Source organism: Sander vitreus, chromosome 16 (genome assembly GCF_031162955.1).
Source record: "Sander vitreus isolate 19-12246 chromosome 16, sanVit1, whole genome shotgun sequence".
NCBI classification, from domain to species: domain Eukaryota; kingdom Metazoa; phylum Chordata; class Actinopteri; order Perciformes; family Percidae; genus Sander; species Sander vitreus.
The window spans coordinates 18,210,299-18,229,239 of record NC_135870.1 but is presented as its reverse complement, the minus strand read 5'-3'; the positions used below and the strand labels follow the sequence as shown (position 1 = coordinate 18,229,239).

General features: G+C 40.9%; 1 protein-coding gene across 1 annotated transcript in view; it reads left to right on the top strand.

Moving 5' to 3' along the window:
- LOC144531381 (matrix metalloproteinase-17-like) overlaps positions 1-18,941 on the top strand; it is a 48,416-nt gene that overhangs the window by 15,003 nt on the left and 14,472 nt on the right. The window contains exons 3-6 of the mRNA XM_078271477.1: positions 1,075-1,361; positions 13,791-13,967; positions 14,977-15,079; positions 18,622-18,704. Of these exons, the coding sequence (XP_078127603.1) occupies positions 1,075-1,361; positions 13,791-13,967; positions 14,977-15,079; positions 18,622-18,704 (650 nt within the window). The remainder of the gene's footprint in view (positions 1-1,074; positions 1,362-13,790; positions 13,968-14,976; positions 15,080-18,621; positions 18,705-18,941) is intronic.

Here is an 18,941-nt window from a genome sequence, read left to right as displayed (position 1 = left end):
ACACACCACTTTGTTCATTTTTAACCAATTTCTAGCTGGTTGGCTCAGGAGCCTTGATTAAATGTCCTAGAGTAGCCTGCACCGGCTGAATCTCTTTGTGTATTTACACAAAGTGCTTTTGTGGGGGAGAAAGAAGGCGAGTGCACCGTGTAGAAACAGAAAAGTAGGAAGTGGCAAAGACTGGAGAGTGGAGAGAAAAGTAAGGGAATGAGAGAGACAACGAGAGAATGGAGGAGTTGAGATTCAGAAGACAACGGGGTAGACATACCTAGCTTGACGTCTAAGTGGTTTTCTGTTTATACTTTTTCCTGTTTCTACTGTCGCTGACAGAAAGAAATAGCTTGAGAGATGTTAAGTGTGATGAGAGGAAGGAAGATAATTTAAAGAAGGAAGGAAAATGAAAAACTGACAAGTTGTTCCTGAAGGCTGATGCCATAATCTCTTCAGATGCACATTGTATTCTCAATTTATTACAGTATGTGTGAGCACCTAACCATGAAACACAAAAAAATGATGGAATCAAATAAGATATGCAAACAGACATTTTTGTTTGGGTGCAGGTCTGTCTCAGTGGTAAACATTGTGTAGTTGACCTTTTATGCTTTAGTGCTTTTATATAATTTCAAGCTATCTCTCCACTCTGCTCTTCTCTTGCCAGTACCTACTGTATCCTGCTTTCTTTTTACGCTTCATTCAGTCTCCGGTGCTCAGCGCCATCTTTCCCACACTTACCTTTTTCATCCTTTCCCCGTCTTCATGTTCATCTGTGATGTGTCACTCTTACACTTGACATACTCCTCATCTTGTCTCCTTCCATGGATTTGACCTCTCTTACCCTATCTTCCTTTCATTTTCCTTTTCTTTTTGTTTCTTGTCCATCATCATTATTTTCTCCTCTCACTTGTCCAGCTCTCCTCTCTTGTCTCCACTTTAACTTTGTTCTTCTGTCAAGTCTCCTGTCCACATTCTTCATCAGCTTTCAATTCCTCTATGCCCTTCTTCCCCTTTTCACCCCCTCTTTTTCCTCTTCTACTTGTATGTAACATATTCCCTCCTTTCTCTGTCCTCTCTCAGAGTGAGGACCTTCCCTAAGGACTCGGCCTTACTGGGCAGGGACACTGTTCGAGCCCTGATGTACTACGCCCTGAAGGTCTGGAGTGACATCGCACCACTAAACTTCCATGAGGTGGCCGGCAGTGATGCAGACATTCAAATCGACTTCACTAAGGCCGACCACAATGATGGATATCCCTTTGATGGGCCAGGGGGCACCGTGGCGCATGCATTTTTCCCCGGAGAGAGGTTCACAGCTGGGGATACACACTTTGATGATGATGAGGCCTGGACCTTCAGATCTCCAGGTGAGGAACTGTTGCAATCTGCTACATTAAACCACAGTGTCTATGTTTTAGTACAAATGTATAACATATTTTTGGTGTAGGGATGCTAATTTAGAGCCTTTTTTCTGACCGATAGCCGAGCCTCGTTAACAGATCGTTAATTGTTAATAGATAATGGAGTCCCTGTTCACTCATCCTGGCTCGGACATACTTTTAGCGCTCTGTGGACAGCTGCGGACTTGTACCGATCATGCAGCCACGATGTTCCATCGATAAAAGCAGCCACTTTTCCTGGAACTGCTTGCACAATGGACACAAGTCCAAAGCGGTCCGCAGCATTTATGTCTGAGCCTGTCTCCACCGAATTCACCTGCGAGGTTGTCAGCTGTGTGTCTGCCTGGCATACTCTGTGTGTAGGACAACCAATTTAACCCTCAAGTCCTCATTGATATAGTTGCATGTGTCACGTAGCTCTTCGCTGTGTCTTTTATCATGCAAAAAAAGTATTCTAATAACTTTTTTTATTTTTGTTTTTATAATATTGTTTTTAACTGATATTAATTGGTCAAAAATTGTACTGTCTTTTAAGGGTTTAACGGTTAACCCTAATTTGGTAGAGCAGTAGTGGTAAGGTGCACATCTAAGGGCTGGATACAACTGAAAAGAATGAAATACCCTCACTCTGCTAATACTCCCATACATTTATTGTGCTGCAACATTTCGACCCTGCTGGGTCTGAGGAAGACCCAGCAGGGTCGAAACGTTGCGTATGTATGCCATTACTTAATGAAATTTTAGTTAAGTAAATTGGTTGATCTTTCCACATACCCCCTGGCAACTGCAGAAGACCCCCTGGGGTACCCCTGGTTGGGAATCACTGTTGTAGATGATACTGTAGTACAGTTCTTAATTGCTTTCTACTTCTTCGCCAATCAACTCATTGCAATGTCTGTGTACATGCCGACATCCTAAAATGTCTACAAAATAATGAAGATTGTTGGCAGAGAGATCTTTGCACTACCCTGCGTGACCGGGACACTTCATATGAATCCCACTACTTTTCTTGGCAAGACCCGCCCTGTGTAGTAGCTGAGTGGTTAGGCAGATTGTTGAGGTTAGGCATGGACCTCGAGGTTAGGGTCAGGATAGTCTATATTAGGGTCAGGATAGTCTATATCCACGACGTTCCACATCCGGGATTGCTCTGGTGCTGCTGGAAATTCCGTCGGATCACGCTCTTTTCGCCGGGATATCCGTTACCTTATGTTTTCTTTGTTTTGGAATATTAAACTTTGGTCAATTTATGAGGACTATGGTTCTGCACCTCAGATCTCTGCAGGGTAAATCCAGACAGCTAGCTAGACTATCTGTCCAATCTGAGTTTTCTGTTGCACGACTAAAACAACTTTTGAACGTACACATGTTCCACCAAAACAAGTTCCTTCCTGAGGCTATTTTGCAGCAGAACCGTAGCTCTGTCGGGCTCTTAGTGTGGCCCATGACGATTGTGATTGGTTTAAATAAATGCCAATAAACCAAAGCATGTTTTTCTCCCATCCTGTGTGCTGTGTGGACTAACCAGACCCTCCTCAGCAGCGCTGTGGAGGAAGGTCTGGCAAAGCAAGACTAGGGTCAGGATAGCCCCATTGGTCAAGGGATAGGACCTGAGCATGCGAGCATGGACACCTGGCCAATCCTAGCGCTTCAATGCTACACAGGGCGTGTCTTGCCAAGAAAAGCAGTTGGATTCATGATGACACGACATTGGTTTTCAAAGGTTTCTGTTTAGTAATGCTGCCTAATAAATTCATGGACAGAAAATTAATAATCAGCATATAATAACTGATAAATTGCTTAAGCTCTTGAACCAAAAATGCCCAACATTGCATTGCATTCCAGTTTCTGAAATGTGAGGATTTGCTGCTTTTCTCTGAGACATTTTGTTGTTAAAGTAAATATTTTTGGGTTTTGGACTGTTGCTCTGACATAACAAGAAATGTATAGACTTCATCATGGGCTCTCAAAGCTTGTTATAGCATATCATATTTATTTAGCATTTCAATGATGATTGAAATGATTGATTGAAAAAAGATTGAAAGATTCTAGTAGGGCTTCACAATTGATCGAATTTTAATCCCGATCACGATTTTGGCTTCCCACGATCAAATTCACGTGATCGAGCGATATTTAAAATGTTTCATTCCGTTCATAGAACGCTCTGTATCAAAGTTTTTTTTTTCCAAAGCTCCGTAAACCACTCTCTGATCACGTGCCTCCATGAGCCAATCAGAGTTGTTCCCTGCACCGCGCAGCTTAGTTTAGGTGTAGACAGTCACAGAGGACAGAGTAACGTGAGGAAAATTCCACAACAGGTAGCAGTCGGTCATAAATCGACACGAGGGTTACCAGTTTACCAGTAAACGCAACATTTTGTCCCGTCTGTGTTGTTTTTCAGACAACAGCAGTGACCAGTGCTAGTTTGAGTATTTTAGCTCATAGCTTTAGCGGCAGACTGTTGTACGTCCCGCTGTTGGAATCCTCTACAGTGAAATGCAGTCACACTACACCGTTTAGCTGTCAGCATTTTAGCTGTGTTTAATCCAGTTACTACTGTAGCTAATGGTAGGCTAACGTTAGCTGCTGTGTAACGTGTTATTAGTGTTTACTAGCAGGACACACAGCGATGTTTCTGTTGCCTCTAACGTCTGTTTTGGAGCATCAGAGCGCAACGCAGACATTTAAGTGGCACCGTAATGAGGCACCGTAATCTGCGTTGCTATTTCGTCCAGTAGATACTGGGCACCGGTTCCCTATTCCCGATTTTAACATGCGCCGTTAACGTGAACAGAAAATTACGTCGCCTATATCTTTTCACGGCAAACGCGTATTTGTGGAAAGCGGTCGCACAACAACTTAAATGGCATACTCCTTCATAGTATCCTTCAACAAAGGAGGAATGTAGCACAATATGGATGTGAAAGCAGTTATAATTAGCCTATGTGACAATAAAATTTGTTTTGGTTAAAATCAACAAATAATCGTGATAATTAATCGTGATCAAAATAATTGTGATTATCATTTTGGCCATAATCGTGCAGCCCTAGATTCTAGACTATTATCCTATTGTAGTGAGGTCAAGGCAGAAGTTTTAGTAAAACTAAATCTAAATTATTTGCATGGCTCGATATCATGTTTTAGTTTTTTGATGTTTTGATTTTGGTGAACCGATGCTTAAGTCAATATCAAGATGGCTTATTAACCTGAGCCAGGTCAATTATATTATATATAGTTGTATTGTGTCATCATTAAGTCTGTTATTACTGTCATCGACACAGGCTGTTGACACTGGCCAATTCCAGTGAAACATATTCATTCAGTGTGTTTTTGCTTTGAGCTTTGGGGGCTAATTGATTGCTTTATGCAGTGTTATCCAGAATCATCTGGCCAAATTACTTTCATCAAACAGTTTTGAAAGAGCTTGATTACCCGCTGAGGGAGATCTGCAAGTTTGAAATGAGGAACGAATGACAGCGGCTCTAAATGGAATTCAATCAGCTCTGCCAATCAAAAACAGACCAGCTAATATTAGAAATATCCGTTTATCTTGGACAGCCCAGGAAAACACTACCCAGTGCTTTGGTGTTTTGGCTGTATAAAATAACCTCCATCCATTCAGTCTTTCACACGTTCACTCGCTCACACTACAATATCTGTCCTCTTTGCAGACATCATCATTCACCCGCCTCCTCTTTGCACTCTCTGTGTCTTGTTATCTTATGAATAATTGTGAATTTTCTCTGAAACTCTTTATGTGTGTGTGTGTGTGTGTGTGTGTGTGTGTGTGTGTGTGTGTGTGTGTGTGTGTGTGTGTGTGTGTGTGTGTGTGTTCACTCTAAATTATTGGTGGCACAGCAGGACCATTTTTCAAAAATGTTACCACATTGTCACGCTCTCTAAACCATGGCGGTCTTGTCACTCATCATCATCCTCATTTCTCCCCACTGTCCTTTGCAACTTCTTTTTAAAGGAGGGGGAGGGAGGTGGCAAGCAGGAAAGGGCAGGGGAGCATTATAAGTCCTCTCATCCGGATGAAATGAGCGGATGGAGTGATGTAGTCGCACTGAATGCATCGTCAGGCAGAGGCTGTCTCTGCGCGGTCACACGAATGACAGCATAAATCATTAACTCTCCTTTTCTCTGACTCGCTTTCTTTAGTCTTCCTTTCATTTGGATGACTGAACTTAAAATGCCCTTCCTCTCTCCTCTGCTCAGTACCTCCATTCATCCCTTCTTTTTGAAAGATGGATGGACAGCGAGGTAGAGGGAAATGTGATAAGAAGAGAGGTAGAGATGACGTGAGAAATATTTGGCGAAAACCTCTCTCACAAGTTTCCAAACTAAGAAAAAACAAGTGAAGCATGAAAGTTCATGTAAGTATGACACAACAATCCCAATTCAAGTCGTTGGATTACTAGGTCGAAACAAGTCTAAACCTGTTTGACGTAATAACTGTTTTATTTTAATTAGTCAGTGGAAACCAGCTGCAGTTGAAAGGATGCATTGCAAGGTTCAGTATGTACAAATGGGAATGATGACACACACACACACACACACAAAATATAAAGAAGTTCAAATCTTACCTGCGCACACCTGACCAATTGCTGCGTGAATTTGGCGTAATTTTCCCATTGTTTCAAAAGGCTAAATAAATATACCTCCATCCACAGTGTCTGTTTGACATATCATCAAGCTGAAAACATTGTGGTTTTGTGGTTGGTGTGAGGGAATTTGACCACTTAATTTTGGATAAGACAACCTGGACTTTCACGGCGTAGGTGTTTTCTTTTTTTTGTATGAAGTATGTCAACTCCATGGCAGAGGAATTTTAAAAAATTAATACATTGATGGAATTTTCTAATTATTTCTGCTGTTTGTGAGTGTTGTGAATGTTGGTACTTTGCCTTTGTTTCTATACAATTGCAAACAGTACCTAAGCAGTAATTGTTATTGTTACTGCCATGCTGTGTGTACCACCGTCTGCTGAAAAGTCCCCGAAGCCAAGAAATGAAGGGGTGCCAAAAGTTTGTGATACGCAGGGTTTGCCATTACTCCTCCTCTGTTTCCAAATGAAGCCTTTTCCCCTTCAGTAGAAACAGAATTGCACGACTTGGCAGCTTATTCCTATTTCTACCTCTTTCTCACCTCACCCTCAGACATCCCAAATAGAATAATTCCTGGATGAAAGATGAATTCATGAAAAAAACCTGACATGAATACCTGGCTAGAAGCAAAACAGAGATACATCTATAAGCAGGCAGTATCTTATGAAGCAGCTGCAAAATATGAGTGACTTTGCCACACAGACGCATTGACGTAGGAATGAGTAGGCCTGTACACTGATTTTCAGGGTTATGTGTGCATTGTTTTGTGCAATACACTGTAAGAAACAAAGCTCAGTTACAATTCATACACCAGTACTTAATTTGAGATTGCTGCATTCTGAGAAAGTTGACATTTGTGGGCCATTCCCATGGGTGAATTCTGGGAAATCCTGCAATTGTATTTGGATGTCATAACATATTTGTTGTAAGTTGTCTGTGTGGTGATTGGTTGCCATAGTGCTGCTGTGATGCTCAGTTTCATTTTGTTCACATTTCTTATCATATCAGTAGCTCTGATCTTTTCACCCTATTTACTTGGTCGTTAAGTGTGCATACAGTTATTCGCTTGTCACAGACAATAAGCAGGAGAAAAAGTCAACTCTGCAAAAAAAAGGGCTGATATTTTGCGAACCAAAAGTTCATTCGCTTGTCTGATATCACAGATCTGAAGGATGAATTTGATTAAGCATTATCTTTCTTCCGAACTAAATTTTAAGTGTTGAAATAAATCACATCTCTCAGCTAGATGTTAGCCAAAAAGAATTGTGGATTTAACCAGGGGAATTGGGATCAGACAACCTTGATGTTGATGGAATAACTTGTGTTTCCCTTCATTAGTAAGAGCGGTATGGTAGCAGTGTGGTAACAGAAAACAACTTTGAATTTAAAAGCTCAATCTCAAATATCTCAGATCTGGATTGTGAAACTGGTTTAACATTTTGTTTCATAGAGTAACTTCATGCCAGGGTAACATGGTTTCATTCTGTTTAAATGTTGTCCAAAAGAATGGTCTATAGAAAGACCCAGAGCCCCATGGTGTGTTTTGACCTCATGTTTTAGATCAAACCCTGAGTGTATGTGTGTGTGTGTGTGTGTGTGTGTGTGTGTGTGTCAGTGTGTCCCAGCTGGTGAGTCTGTGATGGGGCCAGGAACTGTGTGGGTCTTCTCCTTTTGTTTTTTGCACTGTCAGGGCTGTGAGCCATATGTTACCGGACAGCAGCTCAATCTGCTCCAATTAGACCTCCCACCAGGCCGCAGCAGTGGCAGGACAAGCAGAGGATGCTGTAGTGTAGCCTCAGTGTGTGCTTGAATGTGTGTATGGGGCGATGCGGGAGCACGGACAGCTGCATACATGTAAGTTTGGTTAAGAGATATGACCTGGGCTACGACTGTCATTTATTTCTCACTGTGCCGTAACAGTCTGCTTCCACAGTGCTTTCCAAAATAGTTATTCACAGGTTATAATACTAAGCTGCAGTGAAGATTACTGAATAAGCCAGTAAAATTGCTTTTAAAAAAAACCTAAAATCTGTATGAACAAAGTTATTTACCTTAAATGACCAAATGACCTTAAAGTGCTAATTTTTTTAAAAATAAATTGTATTTTATCTTTTTTTTTGTGATCAACTTTTTATTAGTACCTTCAGACATACAAAACTAATTCCACAATGTGTGACAGGTAATATCAGATGGTGCACAGAACAGAGAAACACAAATTGAACAAGAACAAAAACCCTCTCCCACCCCCCACCCCCTGCGGTCTCGAGTAAAACAAAACAAACAAACAAACAGAAACCACACCTTGCCTAATCACTCTCCTCTAATTCTTGTGGGGTTGAGGTCATTAAGTCTGATATTTGTGCTGCTGTGCTTTCCCATAGGCTGATAGTTGATGATTTGGCTTTGCTAATCCTTGCTGTAGAGAGCTCAAGCATAACTATGTCTAGAAAATACGGTCTTAAGTGCTAATTTTAAAGATAAGGTTGATTTTGCCAGCCATAAATTATTCAGGGAGACTAAAGAATTATGATACCATTGTGCTTGTACAGTAGAGTGGCCTTGGATGTAAGAGAAAATATGGGTAGATTCTCTGAATCTGGTTGGATGTTCGTATTTTCAAAGATGCTTCTTTCTTCCACTGTAATGAATCCCATGCAGGTGTGGCTCAGGAGGAGGTGGAGCAGGTCAATCCCCGGATCCTTCTGTCCGTGTGTCAAAGTTTTCTTGAGAAAGACACTGAACCCCAAGTTGCTCCCTGGGTGCTATATGGCTGCCCACTACTCCTAAGGATGCAGGTTAAATGCAGAGATTGAGTTTCACTACATTGTACTTATGTATGTAATAAATACAAATTCTTTCTCAGGGTGGAATTCACATCCAGTGCATCAAATTTTTTTCATCTGTAAAAGAAGCACAGACTGCTATTTTTGAACCGTTAAATCTTCTGAAGACAAAAAAACGTATCAACTCTCTTTAATCAGCTCCCCAAAGATAGCCACAGACTGGTGGAATTCTCTCGTCCTCTGTGGTGTTGGAGTGTTCATCTCACCTCTGGATTATAATGCTTTGTTAAGCCGTTGAGTTTGCCTTCTTTCCCACTCTGAGGCTGCCAGACTGGCGAACTGAGGCATAGAGGAAAAAGTTAATTCAACAACTCTTAATTTATATAAGTCACACTCTGCCAGCCTTACCTTGCTGCTATCTCACAACATCCTCCCCCAGCATCATCAACTTGTCTCTAAGGCATAGCTGATGTCAGTATCACTGCTTCTACGTGTCGTTCTGCCTGCAAGTACAGCAGACATTAAGTCCTGCTCTCAGCTCTGCTCCCACAAAGCTATCAGATTCATAAATTGTTGTTCTTAGCATTTTTTTTCAAAAGCATGCTAATCCCTTGAGAAGATGTAAACTTGTTAGCTCAGCCCAGAGGGTAAAAAGTGAATGTTGGTGCTTCAGCAGATTGTAGAGCTATGTTATCGTCTTTAAAAAAATGAACCTTATCACACAAATCCGTAGCTGAGTAATTGCCTTTGCTAATTCCCTTCCCCCATGTCCTGGTGCATTGTTCTCAGCGGGACCCTAAATCTGGGTACGCCAAGGCCATCTCCTAATGTGTATGATGATGCTGAATAGTGGAATATTAAGCACCACATTTAGCGGACCAGTTCACCCCCACTGTGTGATTGATAGTTCCGACGTCCATTAGGAGTCGCGAGAGGGTGGAATCTCTGTGAGGTCAAATGTGGTGGTTTGGAAGTGCTGTTTTTGCTTTGACAGGCAACAGATTGCTTCTATTAATTAGCGCTCTGCCAGCAATCTGCTTTTGCAACCTGATTACCCTGACTAAAACAAAAGCGTCATTAGGTAGGTGAATTTTTCATGACATTCCTTTTTTTCTGTGTGCGCTGCTCTGGAGTGCATGCATCCTTGTGTGTACTGTTTATGTCTCTTTCTGGATGTGCTCCTCTGTGAGAGAGAATAAACACAAATTGGATAGTTTAATGCTACTATATTGTCATTCGTATAAACTTCTTATCAGATAATATGACATACAAACATATATTAGGGTGACCCCAGTCACTTTCCCCCCCAAGTGTGCATTAGACAGTATTCACTTTGAATTTTAAATCTTACATCGTAAATGTCTACTTACCAAAACTTGATTACAAAATAAGTGTGCAAGTGACCGACAATGTGCAGGATTTCTGGTTTCTTCTCAAGTATGTAATTGTAACATTTGAAAGTTATGATGTGAAATCTGTAAGGAACAATAAAGGTGACCATAGACAGGTTAGAAAAAGAAAAACTGTCCTTCTCTGTCCCTGTGGTAGAGGCGAATAGGGAGAGTTATGTAGGAAAGTGCAGTTATAGCCTCTAAAAGAACAAGGAACATGGCAGAGTCACTAATATATGGGGAGAATTGTATAATTAAGACTATTTAGGCTACATTATGTTGTTACATGTTACTAATATTAAGCATCACTGAAAGTGTAATTGAAAGTTTTGTCTTTAAACCCATCATTTATGTAACGTCACATCTTGCCTTTGCCACATTTGCAGACCGATGCTGGCTGTAAGAGAGCAGACAATAACAAATTATTCATGTGCAATACAAAATAGAAAACAGGAAAAAACTGCAAATAATACCACAAAACAGTACCAACACAGAAAATAGCAACAGGATCAGAATCCAGAGACAATAAACAAATTGCAACTTACTTATTTTTGGATTGCCTTTTCTCCAAAATGAAGTAAATATGACATGAACTGATCAGTCTAGTTCTCTCATCTTCTGTAAAGGGTACATATACTGTATATATTTCCACAAATGTGTCTGTGTTTTCATGAGTTTAATGACTACTAAGTTTGGATGGAAACTGAGGCAACACAGCCATTAGGTTGCTTGTGGTCGCTCTTGTTAAATTTGAACAACTGTGCCAGTGGACAGACTTGCAGTATCAGTGAGTTTGCACAATATAAGACTGAGCTGTGTTCATGTACCTCCAGTGGATAAACATGTAAACACAGAGCTCTGTTAGGGCACACTGGGAATGCAGGAGATATCAGGAAGGGATTGAGGACAGTGTTGTTGTTTTTTTTACCCACAAAGACAGCAGCTGCTTTTGTACATTACGGTGCTGTTGTCCATTCTGTTTACCCATTCAAGGGAAAGCAGGTGTATTGGTGAGGAGCACTGCTCAGGGGAAGAAGCTGTTCTCGTGCCTCGCTGTTTTGGCTCCAATTGTTCCAAGTGGCAGATATTTTGGAGAGTGAGGAAGTTGTTAGCAATGATCTCTGGTTACTCAATTATTTGTCTGGTCTCGTCTCATCCCGTGGGAGCAATGTTTTGCATAATGGTGGACTGGATGTTGGCTGTTGGCCACACCACTGTCATTGACCAGCTGTATGTCCTCAGCTGTTGCATGAATCATCATGCCATTGGATGAGCCTTCTTGTTGATTGAGTTTGAGTGGTCCCAAAGGAATATTGTACTTTCTAGGAACTTAAAGCCTTTACATTGTCTTTTAACAGACTTGTGTTGTGTAATGTTGCGCTAGGTGTAACTGTTAAGCAGGTAAACGAACCAACTGACAAAGCTAATGTTAGCTTGCCAATATATGACCCAGATAGGTTGGCATAATTGAATATTTCCCACTCAATCTAAAACTTAATGAATATGAAACAAATGTTTTCATGTATTCATACATAAATAAAGCACAATAAAACTTACATTTACAAAGGATTGGCACTTAAGTTTAATATATTGTTCACCCAGTAAAACTGTAATTCTTTGAAGCTATGCTACAGCTTGTGATGCTACAGCGACTTCCTGTTTACAGGGATGAGCAACAGCTCACCCAGAGACTGAAGGCAGGATACATTCAGAAACCCATATCTCACTCAAAACAGCATGGATGGTTTTTTTCCAGAAAAAGTGATTTTTTCATATTATGGGCACTTTAAAATATTTACCTTTATATCGGTTCCCAGGCTGTCAATGTTACTCCAGAACCACTGTGACTGATTCTTCCACACACATGCTGGCCCTGTAGGCAAACTTCAGGGCATCCACCCAGGGGTGTGTGCTGTTTTTGAAGTAGCCAGACATACTTCTTTAAAAGGGCCGATAAGTTGAAAGCCATTGCCTTCTGTGATTCTACTGTAGTTTTTGAGGACTGGATGAATGGAAGACAGGAAAAGTCTGGAGGTCTAGTAAATGAAGTAATTCTCATCTTTATCATTATGCAATGAAAGCATTTAGGTCGATAGAAACCTGCTTATCCAGCAGAACAAAGATTAAACCCCTAAATATAAAATAATTCAATAGCCTGTAGAGCCACACAAAACTCCTCTCTGTCTCTCTATCTCGCTTAGCCTTCCTAAATGAATCTGGTTCATCCACCCAATTTTCTCCACTCCTACTTTGTCCACAGGCATTACATTCTTTCTTTTAGTCTCTTATGGACTGTGAATATGATGACATGGTTCATAGTCTGTTCTGAGCCCCTGTTCTCTCTCTTTCCTGCCTTTTGTCCACCTTTCCTCTCTGCACCATGTGCTTGTGTAGATTAGAGTTGGCATTTGCCTCCTGAATACCCCAGTTGGGTATACTAAGCACAAGTGCATGTCCCAAGCTGAGGCCAACCATAGGTTAACTGAATGCAGACTTCAGCCTAGCCACCAAGGAACTCTAAGCTAGCTTGGCTCTCCATATTTTTGCAAATCTAAATCTCCAAGCCCCAGGTTTTGTCTTGTTTGGCAGTGTCAGACAAAGAGTTTGGGAGGCTTTTTTCTTTTTCGTTTTCTTGCTGAACATAGAGGGAAGAGTGTTTAAATAGCCTGCAGCCTCTTCAGGTGTCTCTACGCACTCAGGTTTTGATTGTGAGCTGAGGGACTCCGACAGTTTTACCATAGTTATCTCACTACACCACATGCCTAACAGCACTCAAAGCCTCCTGAGCTGTCTGTCATGCTTCTTAATTTGCAGCATAAGCAGATGAGCTGAAAAGGGATAAAATACCTGGACAGGGGTTTGACTGGGTCAATGTAAATTGGTCACATTGGCGTATGTGGCCACTGGGTCTTTCCAAAGCCATTTACTAAAGATCTTTCATGCCCTGTTCATACACAAACTCATGGTATATTGAACAATGCATTCAACACATTTGACCATTTGAACCATGCTATCGGTCATGGATTTAAAGCAGTTTACCAGAACCCATTCGCACATAACCTAAATCTACAACTTGTTCCATACACATAATTGTAAGCCATAATATTCTAATGGTTATCACATTTAGAAAAACTATCACCATCTTATGTCTCTAAATTAGTGGGAGGACCACAGTTGTTACTCTATTCCACTGTACCTATAGTATCTATAGTCACAATAGTAACTCATGTTAATGAACAGTGTCCACATTAAACTCATGTTGGGATCAGGTGTTTCTAGATAATTCTCAGGTTGTTGGTTTATTATGAAAGGGTTATAGATAATATATACTGTTCAATGGAGAATTGTTAGAAAAGTCAGATTGAGCATTTACCACCCATTTTCAACCACTAAGTATTCTGTATTTTAAAACAAAGTTTAGATTAAAACTACTGTGACATACATTTAAAGTTGCCACAGTTCCTTGCAGCTTCACTAGCACTGTTGATAGCCTACCCTTTGACCTTTGCATTGTTTCTACAGTATGTTGCTTTCCCTTGATTGTTATTTCAGCTTTTTTTGATAATGTTTTACCACCATAATGTAAACTCGTTTTTTCTCTCCTGTCTCCTTCAGACTCTCATGGGATGGATCTGTTTGCAGTTGCAGTCCATGAGTTTGGTCACGCCATCGGCCTGGTCCACACCTCAGCCATAGAGTCCATCATGAGACCGTACTACCAGGGACCTGTAGGAGACCCTCTGAAATATGACCTACCTTATGAAGACAAAGTCCGCGTCTGGCAGCTCTATGGTATGAAGTCATCAACTTTCTGTGTGTGAAAGAGTTAAAGGGGTCAATTACATTAGTTGCATTTCCATCAGAAATTCCATTAATAAATCTGCCTTGAGTGTTAGAAAAAGTGCACACACACGTGAAAATTGGTATTCCAGTAATTGATTGGTACAGGGGAAGATGCTGTCAGGGAAATTAAACAAAGTGGCCACGTAATTATAAAGCGATGTCACTGCCTTTCCAAGTATTTCCAAAGTAGTTGGAAGTACAGTTCTCCAATTTTCTGCATTACAGTAAGCTTATGTCATTATCTACTGGACATATACTTTTCCATCATTGTTCACATCATTATATTATTATGAGCATGAAATTCATGCTACATTCCATAATGGCTAAATTAGCTGTTCATTGAGTCGCAAAGATGTTTCTGCCTCTTGTTGATGTCATAAGTGCTGTAAAGTGTGTGTGTGTGTGTGTGTGTGTGTGTGTGTGTGTGTGTGTGTGTGTGTGTGTGTGTGTGTGTGTGTGTAAACATTGTGGAGACATACACTACTGCTTTCACAGAATCTTCCTGTATTCCACTGACCATGACTCGAGAGCCTCTGCTGTAATTATGTATTTTCCAGGGCAGGTGCAAACAGCCGTTTGTTGGTGAAAGCTCAGCAGACTGAAGATACAGAGTCGTCCTCATGCAGGAAGCCGCAATTGATGAGCTCTGTAGAGGAAGGCTATTGATTTAATGCAAACATGGATGGAGTTAATGGACCTCATTGTGGCATGAGTCCTTATTGCACCATTCACTTTAGGAAAGATATGTGAGGAAAGAGAATGATGAGCATGGAGAGGAGTGAGGTGATGTCAGTGAACAAAGAAATGAAAGCAAACAAAAAGGAGAATTAAAAATAGTATGTGCCACTATGGAAAATAGTAACTTTGCAAAAGAGCAGGAGTAGAGCAAATAACCAAGAATCAAAAGAATGTTATTACATGTTTCATTCATTTGAGTTGACATTTAACGTCTTCCTAGGTGTTAGAGACTCAGTGTCCCACACAAACCAACCAGGCAACCCCTCCCAGACGGCTGAACCTCCTGTCCTGCTGGACCTTCCTGAAAACAGATCCACTCTCCTGTGAGTAGAAGATGTTAAGATACTTTCACATGCAACAAAAAACCTAGTATAGTCAGAGATGTTCACAAGTCATTTTTTGGAAGTCCAAGACAAGTCTCAAGTCTTTGAGCTCGAGTCCAAGTCAAGTCTCAAGTCTTTGAGGGGCAAGTTGAAGTCAAGTCTCAAGTCTTTTGCCACGAGTCCAAGTCAAGTCTCAAGTCTCTGACCATCTGATCTGTCCCTAACACTGTATTGTTTTTATTTTTTTAAGATTATTTGTGGGCATTTCCACCTTTAATGGATAGGAAAGCTGAGATATGAAAGGGGAGAGAGAGAGGGGGGAAGACATGCAGGAAACTGTAACAGGTCAGACTCGAACCCTGGACCTTCTGCGTCGAGGAATAAACCTCTACATATGTGCGCCCACTCTACCAACTGAGCTAACTGGCCACAACACTGTATTGTTAAATCTTATGAATTCAAAGCATGTCCTGTAGCTACCATCCATACAGTACAGTATCAAAATCAGTTGTAGGATAACTTTATGGGGGCATCCCTCTAGCCCTCGGACCTGGTGAAATATTAACCTAAGTCTGTCACATCATCAACTATAAAGATACAAATTGCCTGTTCCCAGCATTAGCACAACACTTTGCGATGGTTAGCGTGTTACCTGTGACGATATATGCTAAATGTAACGTCTCTTTCACATTAGCAAGTGACTGACCTATCTGGGTGCGTTTTGAGATACCTGATGAAGATCGACGTTGTTGATCCGGTATCATTTATCTTGGTGCCACACACCGTGCATGTAGCTGTTCGCTTACTGCCACTGTTTACGGAGTTATTGAAAGCAAAACTAATGACAAAAGGCACAACTCCGGTAGGACTTGGTGTCGCCATCCTCAATGCATTTTTGATATGTGAGTGCGCGCACATAAGGCATAGCGCATGCGTTACGTTGCACATTATGGCAAAGGGCAGGGGACATCATATGTTTCCCCAACGTTTATGCGCCAATAAAATAAAATAGAAATACATGAATAAATTTAGATTTAAAAAGAAATAATTGCATGAAAACAGGTTGTTGACGAGTCTCAAAGCTCGAATCCGAGTCAAGTCGGAAGTCTTTTTGGGTCGAGTCGCATGTCAAGTCTGAAGTCAGCTGTTTATGCGACTTAAGTGCGACTTGAGTCCGAGTCTCAGACTCGAGTTCCCATCTCTGAGTATAGTGCTATGCATCATTAACTTCAATAACCCCTCAGTATCTATCTCTAGGATCCTACTTTTGCACCTCGATCAAAGCTGCAGTTTTGTTTCGTGAAAGCAGTTTTTTCCAGCCTTAACTCATTCAGTGAATCTCAATCAACATGACGCTGCCCAGGCTGTAATGGCCAGAGTAGTGCAGCAGAGAGGAGCGTCAATAAAAATGGGATGGCACGCTCACGACAGGGATGCTCGCTTTCCCCCATGCTATTTGCAATCTCTCTTGAACCATTAGTCCAAGCCATAAGGCAAAATAAAATCTGTAATATCCAGGTTAAATCCAGTAGCAGCTCAATATCATTATTTGCAGAAGATATTTTGTTGTACATTGCTGATCTTGAGGACTCTATCCCAAAAATACTTAAGATTTTCAACAAATTTGGCTCAATCTCAGGCTATAAAATTAACTGGAATAAATCTAACCTTCTTTTATTGAACTGATACATCAACCATCAGTGTTACAATATCAACCCAAAGCAAACCCTTGCTACTTTAATTCAGCAATATATTTGGAATAATAAAAAACCTAGGCTAAAATACTCTACCCTGCAACGTACCTCAAAGACAGGAGGCTTGGCCCTCCCCAACCTTAATCTTAGCACAGGTATCAGTCCTAATGACCTCAGAATCACAAGAATTAGAGGAGAGTGACTAGGCAAGGTGTGATTTCTGTTTTTGTTTTTGCTTATTTGTTTGTTTTTGTTTTCCTCGAGACCGTGGGGGGAGGGAGAGGGTTTTTGATCTTGTTCAATTGTGTTTGTCTGTTCTGTATGTTAAAAAATATAAAAAATAATAAAAAATGTATCTAAAAAAATGGGATGGCACAGTACAATTTTGGCACCAAAAGTGACGCTTGCTCCACAGTCGACTCAGACATCTTATCCAGGCAAGGGCTACTTCTTGTCTTGGCAAATGTGGACATGCTCATAAACCTCTGCAAAAATCGCATAAACATTTTAATGTTCACAATGTTTTCCTCAGGCTGATATAAATTCCTTGACTAGGCATGCATACACACCCATACAAAAATTGGCTATATTAAAGTCAGGGCAATGATAGATGTTATCTATACTTCCATAAGAACGCTACACTCTTAATAGACCTCACACAGGTGGTATTTATTGCAGGGTCATTTTATTGGATCTTATTATGGAGAGATTTCTATTTTTCTGATGTTCCCTCTACGTCAGCATAATTATATTGTGATTGTCTTTTACTTTTCTTACTTCCCCCACTTCCACTGCGAAACAATGTGATGAATCCATGCAGGAATACTTAATAATTATTGCATAAGAGTGTTTTGGTGCTTGAAATGAAGTCATGAGGTGCCAACAAAGCAAATTAGCAAAGAGGTTGGGAGTGAGCTTGGGAGCCTGGCTGTCTAATTAAGTAATTCCCTAAACCAAGTTGGGCGGCTATCAGCCTGTAGTTTTTCAGATTATCAAGAATAATTAGGCTTAATTTAGTTCATTTATGTATTTGTAATGGACATACACACACACACACACACACACACCACCAACCACTAACCTTAAAGTAGCCCCCAAGAGATCCAATGAAAGACAAAACACTTCATCCTTGTCTTCATCCTGAAGGTTGGTGCAATTCAAATTTCCTTTCAGAGAACACACACGTGTGCATGCACACCAACAACAGTAAACAACCAGGTAGTACTAAGAGGGAGGTCTAACCTAAACGGGCAATAGTATGATATTTAACCATCTTTTTCTCATGACTTTCAGACTTCCCCTGCCTTCATTAATCATTTCCCACTGACTCCATCAGGTCATGCTGTGTGAAAAAGCTGGATTAGGCCTGACAAGGGCACCTACGCTGACCACTGGGCAGTGGTGTAGTGTTAATAGAGCTATGAATAGAGACCTTTGTTTGTAATATAAGGCCTGGCGGGCGCCCACTCTTAGCCCTGTGGTGCTAATGGCTTCATCATTGGCAGGCCGGCCACGTCAGTGCTTTAAATCACTTAAAAACTCTGAGGATAAACGCACCGAGGGACCTCAGTGTGATAATATCTCCTCTCTTGTTTCGCCTGGTTTTACTGATTCATGCACAGGCACCCAGTCGCAGCAGATGAAAATAAATATGTAAAAAAAATGTAGATGTATAAAAAGATCTTGAAAAGGATCAACACATATGTAATTTAAAGATAACAAGTATTAATGTTTTTTTTGACAAATAAACTTAGTTTTAAACTAAGTTTTTACATAAGAGTAAAAAAAAATGTTTCCCTCCTCTTTTCACAATCTTCTCTCCTCCTACTTCACTAACATCTCTCTCAGGCTGGCGCGAGATGCCCCAGACAGATGCACCAGTCACTTTGATGCAGTGGCACAGATACGAGGGGAGGCCTTCTTTTTCAAAGGTACGGAGTCACAAAGGGAGAAAGACAGACGCAAAGCTACAGAGCTGCGTGGGAAAAATAAAACCAAAATAGCTAAATGAGCGGAAATAAAAGCAAATTAAAAAAAGGAGAGAGGATGAGAGTGTGGGGTTAGATGCAGACACCCGACTGAGCCAGCTGAGCCCTGCCAAGAGACCGCTGTCCAAAAATTACATCAGGCTTTCATGCTTCCCCTTGGAGGAATGACCCCTAGCCTCC